At 42.9% G+C, this 10,008-nt stretch overlaps 2 protein-coding genes across 3 annotated transcripts in view; one reads left to right on the top strand and one right to left on the bottom strand.

The window, feature by feature from the left end:
- Positions 1-242: 242 nt before the first annotated feature.
- LOC135399307 (M-phase phosphoprotein 6-like) lies at positions 243-3,200 on the bottom strand. Of its 2 annotated transcripts, XM_064631168.1 has the most exons (6): positions 2,984-3,200; positions 2,812-2,912; positions 2,239-2,329; positions 2,097-2,176; positions 592-760; positions 243-347 (listed from the first exon to the last, which is right to left on the bottom strand). In XM_064631168.1, the coding sequence occupies exons 1-5, from the start codon at positions 3,035-3,037 to the stop codon at positions 622-624; spliced, it is 465 nt and encodes a 154-aa protein (XP_064487238.1). In that variant the 5' UTR covers positions 3,038-3,200; the 3' UTR covers positions 243-347; positions 592-621. The 2 variants fall into 2 exon arrangements, with proteins under 2 accessions (XP_064487238.1, XP_064487229.1); XM_064631159.1 differs by lacking the exon at positions 243-347 and having other exon boundaries at positions 475-760.
- A 184-nt stretch (positions 3,201-3,384) lies between these two features.
- The window catches only part of LOC135378289 (putative ATP-dependent RNA helicase TDRD12), a 206,405-nt gene continuing 199,781 nt past the window's right edge, over positions 3,385-10,008 (top strand). Inside the window, exon 1 of the mRNA XM_064611282.1 lies at positions 3,385-3,506. The gene's annotated coding sequence lies outside the window, so the exon portion shown is untranslated. The remainder of the gene's footprint in view (positions 3,507-10,008) is intronic.

Here is a 10,008-nt window from a genome sequence, read left to right as displayed (position 1 = left end):
CCGCGCAGGGATCTACCGCACACCACACTGACAGTACCGTAAAGGTGGTTTCACCTTGTGCACGCATGCGTTAGGTGAAGCCGACTTGTAGAATGGTGGCACTTAGCTACCAAAGGAATGTCAAATGTCGGGATAACAAAAACAGAATCGGAAAAGGAGGAGAAAAAAAAAACAACAACAACAACGAAACTTTAATCAGGAAAGACGTCTGGCATTGCCAAATGTGTAATGTAGAATGCCCCGGATAGATTCCGTAGATTCCCACGGCCGTCTCGCTCGTCTCGGGTGTCGACCCCCTCTCTCTTGCGCGCGCGTCGTCCTTTGACAGCTGCGCTCACGCGCCAACACTAGAAATGGCAGCGATATTGAAATGGAACATGAACCATAATACGTCAGCGCTACTTTGACTCTTCTAGCGCTCTGTATAGCTACCACTGTATAATGAACACATTCTCTAAAATTATTTCTCTCATGTCAGCAGCTGAAGGCATTCCTTTTTGGAAAGCACACAGTTTTATTAATCCATCCGTTTGCACGCATGTTCTTAATGAAAAATACTATGTTTGTGCTTAGTATGCCTGTGTGACATACATGTCAAGGTTTAGGACTCCACAATGGAAATTATGCGTCATCAGATGGCTTCATGAACTTCCTCGTCTTTGCTGGCCGTTGGGAATCCTTTTTACTCGAGGGAGTCATTTCAGGTCGTTGTCGTTTCTTTTGGAACTTTTTAGCCATACTGCCTACAAGTGTGGAGTACCTGCAAAGGAATGCAAACAGAGGTTTAACTTTTTCATGCTGTGCTGCCAGGAAGTAACTGATCAGTTCCAAGCTTTACAAGGACGTCTCCCACACTGCTGTGGTGGACACCATGTCATCTTTTTTCCCCTTTTGTTGTTGTTGCCGCTCACTGTGACAAATGTTCCCTAGTGCAGGTTCTGTTCCTCAGCAATTTGCTATTGCTCCCTGTTTAATATTGAGCGATAGGAACAATATATAGCACATGGGCTGTACGAATACTGAAGTGAATAATTGTGTAAAGTAACTGTTCTGAGGCTGGAACACACAAACACAACACAAGCCTCAAAGTGCCCAAGAGCATGAAACATTGAAATCTGGCAGCCGTCCAATAATTATGTACTCTGTTAGAATTCCAAATCAAAAATACCGAACACAGTAGAACCTCTTTATAGTGCAGTTGGGCGGACCACTAAAAAAATTCACTGTATCGGTACCTACACTACATCAGTAGTTCATGGCTGGGGTTTCAACAGGTTAGGACTGCAGGTTTACTTCACTATAACCATGTCTTTACTATGTCCAGGTTCATTATATAAAGGTTCTACTGTACTAACTTCATATTTTGAACCGAAGCAGACTCTCTTTTAAACAGAATATACTGTAGTCATTCCGGAGCTGCGTGCGTCATCCCAAAAATGTCACAAGGGAGTGTATGTAACAGAGTGAGTGCTGCTTCATATGAGGATTCTTTTTGCATATGTAGATGCCTGTGTTTTCGTGTTGTATGTTTTTCCCATATCTGGGGGGTAAACATTATGTTTTATTTCAAGAGCTGTGAAACGGTAAGTTTAGGCGATATCATATGACAAACTTCTGCACGAAAAAAAAAAAAAAAAAAAAAGAATCTCACATTTGAGAACACTTCTCACTTTGGCGAGTTTGATTCCCAGGTTTTTTTTTCGGGTTTCACCCGAAGTGACGATAATAAAAAATCGTGGGGAAGAACGAGTTTTACTGGGTTGAATCCCAACACACATGGTACATCTGAATGCATGCTGCATATGTATTTGGTTCTTTTACGTTACTATTCATGTTGTGTATTTGTTTTGGTATTAAAATGACTATAGCACAGTTCTATACTACAACGCACAGCAATTAAGTTCGTCAACTATAAGGTTGCACAAATGTACAAACAGTTGTAAGAGCATGCACAAAGGTTGTTCAGCAGAATGGAAACCCCCATGTTCAGATCACATACTCAATTGAATTCAAAATCACTTTGTAAGTTCGTACACAGTTACAGTGCTGCAAGCTTCTGCCCCAAAGTGTCGCATCCTAAATAAACATGGACAAACCTCGATGCCATTTCCTCGTCTGTGATTCCGCCCATCTTGGAATACGCCGGGTCATTAATTTCATTTTCTCGCATGAGCCGCTGCAAATAAAAGTGCATTGTGATCAACACCAGCAGCATATATCACGAATACAGATGTCTACCTCAATTTCTGGGTTGCGTCCTTTAAAAGACATTCTCCCTTGAAGAAGTCCTACGCATGGTACGTAGCTTTCTTCAAAGACATATTCTATTCTGAAAGAGGTACAATTTTTATTACACTTTTCCCACGTGAAATTTATATGGTTGTTCAAGGGGTCTAACCAAAATCTGTGGGATATATTCGGCGTGAGTTTTTACGCTAAGCTGCCTTCTTGCTCAACTATATCAGATTTTGTAGCAGTATTTACTAAGATAAAGGGTGATGTCAAATGAAGTCTGGTCATGTTCTGCATGGAATACTTTAACATTGTTTGGGCATTTTCTCCCTTCGAAGTTCTGGCTGGTGTGTTGCATTCCAGAAATGTTTATGTAGTCTCGATTGAGACTCTGATCATTGTGTGCAAGGTATTTGTACAAAGATCAATAGATCCACAAGAGTCATTACAACACCAATGGAAACCCGAAACACATAGTTTCGGTTTTCTTTGGGACATGTATGTCGAGCGCTGCCTGTTACTTCCTGGTGCTGTTTGAAAAAACGATGGGGGATATAAGCAACTCACAAATCAACATACCCGCTCTTTTTCATTTTGTCTGTTATTTGGCTGCTAAATAATGCTTGCTCTTCTTCTGCTTCTGCATCCTTTTCGGCTTTTTCTTTGCTCTTTTGCATAAACTAAAGTAACGTGATATCGTGTTAGACACAGCTTGAACGCGAGTGGATGAGAGCAAAATGCGAGCATTTACCTTCATATCCAGAAGATGCCTCGAAAGCTTAGTTTTTGAGCCTTCTCGTGTCATTTTGGGGGTCTTGTAGACGCGAAATGCACGGAAATATGTTTACAAACTCTGGAATGGTATAATAATAATAATGGCAAAATACCGAAATGAATGGTATTTGGGAGCACACAAAACGGGGACGAGCGTGATGAGATGCAATGTGCACGTTTGTTTACGTTTCTTATTGACGCCACACGTGACGTAGCACGTAGCGACAGTAAAACAGCATTTCTTCCTGTCTCTAATCTTTATCGTAAAATATTAAATTCTTTAAAACTGTCAGCATAAAAGATTTCTCAAATATTAATAGTGAACGGAATTAATGTATTTGCGTTTTCCTTTCTTGCCAGTCCAGTCGCGGCGGCACTTACCCCACGCGGCGCCACTTTCGGAATGCGCATGGCAGAAAGCATGGAAATGTAAAGGCAAACGTTAGGTTGGCGCGAATGACAATGTAACGAAGAAAGAGTCAGGACAATTCGATATAAAGGTACTTGTATTTTCATTGTTTTATCTCAGAAGAGCCGACATATCGAACTACTTCAATATTCCATTTTGGGAGAGATGTATCGCGAGGCAATAAGTGGGGTTGGGGCTCGCGATTAGAGACGCTAAATTGTGAACGCTCGACTTGTGAGGAACTCAAAATGTTGACACCCCGCATTTCAGGTCGCACTCACTGAACACAAATGCAGTGTACGTGCATAACTCATTTATTATGTGCCTCTTCTTAACGGCATTGTCATGTGCACATGTGCGCTTAGGTTCTGGGACATTTCATCGCACGCTGTTTCATCTAATTGGTGACGGCCGTTTTATCCAATTGTTTTTTTCCCACACCCCCCAGAACAAGTTATCTAACCATCGTACTGTCAGATCAATGAATCATTTCTTCCACGCATAGTTTCTGTAATGCCAGATGTGCGTGTCTTCTTTTAATTTTTAAGAAGAGAAAAACCTGTAGGTCAGTCAACTGTATCACTGGATCGTGTTTTATCAAATCGTTTTTTCCCACATCACAGAACAAGTTCTGGAAACCTCATATCATCACATCAATGAATCATTCCTTCCAAGCATAGTTTCTTTAATGCCAGATGTGTGTGTGTCTTCATTTAATTCCTAAAGACACAAATCCTGTCTGTCAATCAACTGTGCCGCTGGCTCGTGACAAAAAGTAGAAAATCCAGTAGTGACGATAGATCAGGGAATTAACCTGTGATTGGCCACCACCAATATTTTAAACAGGTTTTGTTGTACTGCCAGTTTGTATTGCACTGTTCGTAATATTGGCTGTTCCTGGTCTGAGGCTTCTGCTTTGAGCGATTTCATGATGAGCCTTTCCATACACTGCTTGTGTGGTTCCCTCGTAGAGAGTGGCAGATAAATGAAAATGAAATAACCACATGTAGGCAATCAGATAAACCAAGAAACTGGATCCAAACTCCAAACATCACACCGAATGAACTGCGAAACTCACAACTGCATAGTTTGTCTTTCTTGTAAGCAGGGAAGCGTAATGGACATATTTTCGTTACTGCTATATTTTCGTTTCCGTTAACCGTTTCTGATACCAGCCTTTCAATTTCGTTTCCGTTACTGTTTCCGTAAACGGAACGGCTGTTACAGAGCTGTTGGAGGACAGCCAGTCCGGCTCTGTCAGCCCCCTGTTTTTTACTAGTTTGAACCGCACCGGCTTTCAACAAACATAACAAAATACAGTTAACGTTTCGGGTCCCATTCGGGTCCCATCATCAGAATGACGCTGTCCTGGTCGTCACCGGGTATTTACGTAGAAGAGGAGCGTAGCATTCTGGGAGGGGGCCTGGTTGTCAATTGATAGCTTCTTTTGTTTTCTTTATGTGCCATGACTCCAGTTGTCTCCTCACCCCCCATTTGTTCTTTTTCGCCAGAATGCATGGGTTGTCAAGGTCTAACACGTGTCCTGTTTTGCGCATGTGTTCACACAGTTCTGTTGGGTTTGTTGCTGATTTCTCGATATCTTTCTTGTGTTCCTTCATTCTTGTTCGTGTTTTCCTTCCTGTTTCTCCGATGTACACGGCAGGGCAATCTTGACAAGATACCTTGTATACAACGCCTCGTTCTTCTTCCGGTGGTGTTCTGTCCTTGGGGTGGCTTAGTACGTTCCTCAGTGTTGTCGTGGGCTTAAATGGGCTCACCACCGGAAGAAGAACGAGGCGTTGTATACAAGGTATCTTGTCAAGATTGCCCTGCCGTGTACATCGGAGAAACAGGAAGGAAAACACGAACAAGAATGAAGGAACACAAGAAAGATATCGAGAAATCAGCAACAAACCCAACAGAACTGTGTGAACACGCGCGCAAAACAGGACACGTGTTAGACCTTGACAACCCATGCATTCTGGCGAAAAAGAACAAATAGGGGGTGAGGAGACAACTGGAGTCATGGCACATAAAGAAAACAAAAGAAGCTATCAATCGACAACCAGGCCCCCTCCCAGAATGCTACGCTCCTCTTCTACGTAAATACCCGGTGACGACCAGGACAGCATCATTCTGATGATGGGACCCGAATGGGACCCGAAACGTTAACTGTATTTTGTTATGTTTGTTGAAAGCCGGTGCGGTTCAAACTAGTAAAGATGTCTACTCCCGGCAATTGGACTATATTCAGCCCCCTGTTTTGCCCAAGTGCTGCTTTGGTGTGACACGTACACACTGCACAAGTAATTTTACGTCGTTGGGATGCGCACATCTTGCAAGATAAAAAAAAAGAAGTAGGGACATGTCTTCAGTCTTCACTCACTTTGAGTCCAGCAACTCAAGATGGGCGTGACCTTCATCCAGTGTCGCATTCATAAGCGGACACTCAATAGTAAATAATACTGTCATAGCCACGGTAAAATGAAAAAAAGTAAAAAATAAACAACTAGAAATTGTATGCTGTCATCCTCGTGCTATGGTGGAGTATAGTCATGTGTTGATGTCATGGACTTATGAGGACTGGGCTGGGTGCTTCACCTCCAGCAATGGGGTAGAGTATCGCCCCCGGCGATGAAGCTCCCCACCCATCATCCTGAAATAAAGTTGTTGTTGTTTTGAGGACTGGGACGAGGTAAGCGAGGGATGCACCCTCCAGATCCAATGTTGCGCTTTGTTTCCATGCTCTCGTGTGTAGTATTTAGATCATTACCGGGATGGAATCATCATAATACTAAACTAAAATGAAAAGTCGTTCAAATGTCATCGCACAACAGGAATAGCCATTACCCGAATTCAATACCGGACGATAATTTTCGTTTCTGTTTCTGTTTCCGGTAATGGAGGACCATGGTATGCGTTTCCGTTGTCGTTACCAACTCCAATTTCGGTAATATACCGTTTCTGTTTCCGTTACCATTACCGTTACCCTTCCCTGCTTGTAAGTACGTTTGCTCCATAGCTGAATATGACATCATCAAAGGCAAGGCACATTCTTATTCCCCCCTTCCCCGTTCCTTTATCATAAAGGCCAGAACTTTTGCACAGCTGCACAAAAAGAAGCAGCAGCATATAAGGCAGTTCTGTTAGTGGTTCTGTCAATGGTAAGTGACTGCCTTTGCTTCAACAAACTTTGCGATTCAGTCGATGGTGACTGTGATGTGTCTGCATTGATGAGCCAATTGCAGTGAACCTACGATATCCAGCCTATCAGCGCAGAGGATGCTGGCTTTGGTAGCTCAGTCTGTAACCTGTTGGCTTGCTGAGCTCAAGATCACGGGTTCAATTCTGGCCGACGACAGTAGTAGTGTGGGGAGGGAAATGTTGCTTCCTGCACTGTGTCTTGAGATTTCCTACACACTTCAAAAGGAGCTCAGGTGGTCGAAATTATCCGCAGTCCTACCATGCGGCGCGTACAGCATATCGCCACACAAATAGGCTGACACACCATATGTGTAAATCTACTCCAACTACCTAGCATTTTCAAAACTGGACACTTGCAATTTTGCCACCAGGATCAAAAAGAGTGTGTTTTTCACAGAAGGCAGATTGCCAGGTGAACCACAAAATCCGTTGGGTGGAATGCCGGAAAGGGGTTGTATACTGCATTCCACTGTCCTGCAGAAAAGTGTACGTGGGACACTCCGGAAGATGTGATAACGCGAGAATAAGAGAGCACGCAGCTTCGATTAACTCCAGTGTCCCCTCAGGTCGTTTGTGTATTCACTGCAAAGCTTGTGGTTTGCGTACCTTTGTTTCATGGAACAACCATTGAAACTGCCTTCCGTAATCAGTTAGATAGGGAGATATGTGAGGCCTTTTTGATAAAGGAACTGGGGGTACAGACGGATGTGTAAGCAACCCATGTATCAACCTCACTCATTCCCCTCCCTTGCCTGTGAGATTTTTTGGGTACACAGTGAACCCTCATTAATATGAGGTTATAAAGCGAATTGTCATACTAAGGAGGAACGCACACTCAGCTGGTCGCAAAGAGATCACTTCGTTCTGGCCATTCTTACATGTATGACAGCAGCACAGTGCGACCAGGTCCCGTAGTCTGAAAAGCGCTACGAGTAATTACGAGGCCAACAACATCAGCAGTCACTCAAACCTTGGCGCCCTACTTTAACACGTGACACCCTCTGTCTGAGGGTGTGTGGTAGTCTCTCCCTGGGGCTACTGAGCAGGTCATATGACGTGGGCATAATAACGACAAGCTGATATCTGTGTTTTACCCTACTTGTGCCAAAAATCTCAGCCATAGTCAGATAAGCACATACTAATGAGGTGGATTTACGTGGCGGCAGAACGGTTCCCAAGAAAAACTGTCATAAAGTGAGTATGTCATATTATCGGGGGCCATATTAACGAGGGCTCACTGTATAGGTAGGGTTCCGCGCTTTCGATGTTTATTTTTTTGGGGATTTGGCATATGTTTCTTGACGTTTATTAATTTTCGTGAAATCAGTGTTTTTTTATGGTTTCCCTTGCGTGTACGTGGTTTACCCAACAGTTTCCGGCGAATAGCAATTACAATGTAATTTCAATGCTGTGCGCGTCTAACGCAGCCTTAACAACAACAACCAATGCGAATTACCAGTTTTGTGACATCACAAAAGAAACTTTATTTCTCCACAGCGAGGTGATGGCACATTCACGAAACCAACGAAAGCACAACTCATTTAAGCTTATTGTAATAAATGCAAGCATACTTGCCGAGGTTCTTGTCAGATTGCGCACTCTTTACGATTTACAATGCGAAGCATCGAGTTGTTAACGTAGTCCTAGGCCCTCTTCCTTTTTCTTCCCATCTCGGGTGCCGCGGAAAGAGAGGACCGCCGTACGTGGAAAGTGGAGGTGTATGTACTGTCGTAACCTCTCCACTAAACTAAAGGCCTGTGACCGAGATGCTACTTGACGTCACGTCCCTAAAAGGTTCATAAGCGTGGTGGGGCACCTACAGTGGCAGAAGAATGAGATTGTGACCAGCGCACCCGATCTGGGGCAAAAGGATTGACCCTGGATTGAACAGTCAATGTGGTCGCAGGTCATCCAACCATAGCAAATACCAAGAAAAGAAGATTAATAAAGGAAAGCTTGCAAGTAATAAAGGAAGGCATGCTGGAATCTTAAGCTGGGCATGTGCAGCAATTTATCTGTCATGGTTCCTGGAATGTTCCTCTGTATTCGATGTTTTTCGATTAAAACCAAATGAGGGAAAATTTACCCGGCATATGTTTTTCCATGTTTTTCGATTAAAACTGAAAACGCGAAACCCTATGTATAGGTTGATTTCAATTTTTGCTGTGTTGTTTGAGATTTTGTCTGTTTCGTCTTCCTTCGTGCCCCCTGTCTGGGCTTCTTCGTTTAGTCATGCACCAGCTAGTCTGCGCGCTTTTCCTTCTGTCTAGGATGAGATCATGTTCCAGCCGGGAAGCATGACTGGATAAGGATGGGTCTTGTCTTTGATTGTCATCCTTTATGTGTGTATAACATGTTTGTCTCAAATAAACTGAGGTTGTGAGTTTCGTAATTCGTGCGGTATGGTGTCTTGTGTTTGTGTCCCGTTTCTTGGTTACTGTGGTCGCCTATATGTATAAGTACCAACTACCCCAATTCCAGATCTTGTTTGAAATAATTACTTGATTTGATCATTTCTCATGTGTGTCGCTTAGAGTTACAACGCTTCAGGATCTGAGGGCCCTGAGGGGTATTACATGGGACTAGGGAAGGCATTCATGAGATATATGCGTATATAGCTGTAATAATGATCGAAAGAATAAAATAACAGAATTAATGCAAGTTGTACATCACTAATAATGTACAAGTCAAAGAACATGTCAAGTAATTGTGAATGCCTTTGAGGCATTTGAGGACTTAGTTGTCACAATAACCTATAGAAGGTTGTTGTACTACGAAACAGTAATGAGAAAATAATGATTTTGACTGCGATCTAGATAGGGAAAGAAAGTGAAAGGATATGGGATCTACTGATTTACTGATACAAATCTTGTAAAAGTGATACAGATTGTTAATTTGATAACAGGTTCATATGTCTGGCAGCCTGAGATCTCTGCCTCAGGATCATTTTAGTAATAATGATAATTCGGGGCTTTACATTGCGAGACAACTGTTGTCATGAGCGATACCACAATGGTCTGGTCCGTGGATCAACTTTGCCAACCTGATTGTTCTTTAACGTACACCGAAATCTCGGCACACGGCATGCCACGGCACGTCACATTTAACGTCCCTCGCAGCGCAGAAGACTGCGTGTCTGAGCAACTTGTGCCCTCCCACCAAGTTGCTGCCGTCCTCAACTGGGTTTCTTCGTTTTAGTTATACCATAAGACATTATGACTTCATGAACTGGGGTGCTTGGTATTAAAATGCTTCTGATAAGAATGTGTTATCTTTTGTTTTAGAGTATGTATTTTCAAAGCAAAAATTGCTCGTTTTTGCATCGGACATGCTTCACTTCCACAGTTTTAGTCAACCATTTAATTTTATTAATTAGATGTAAACTAGTG

This window comes from Ornithodoros turicata, chromosome 1 (genome assembly GCF_037126465.1).
Source record: "Ornithodoros turicata isolate Travis chromosome 1, ASM3712646v1, whole genome shotgun sequence".
NCBI classification, from domain to species: domain Eukaryota; kingdom Metazoa; phylum Arthropoda; class Arachnida; order Ixodida; family Argasidae; genus Ornithodoros; species Ornithodoros turicata.
The sequence above is the reverse complement of the archived record's forward strand: the minus strand, read 5'-3'. Positions and strand labels throughout refer to the sequence as shown.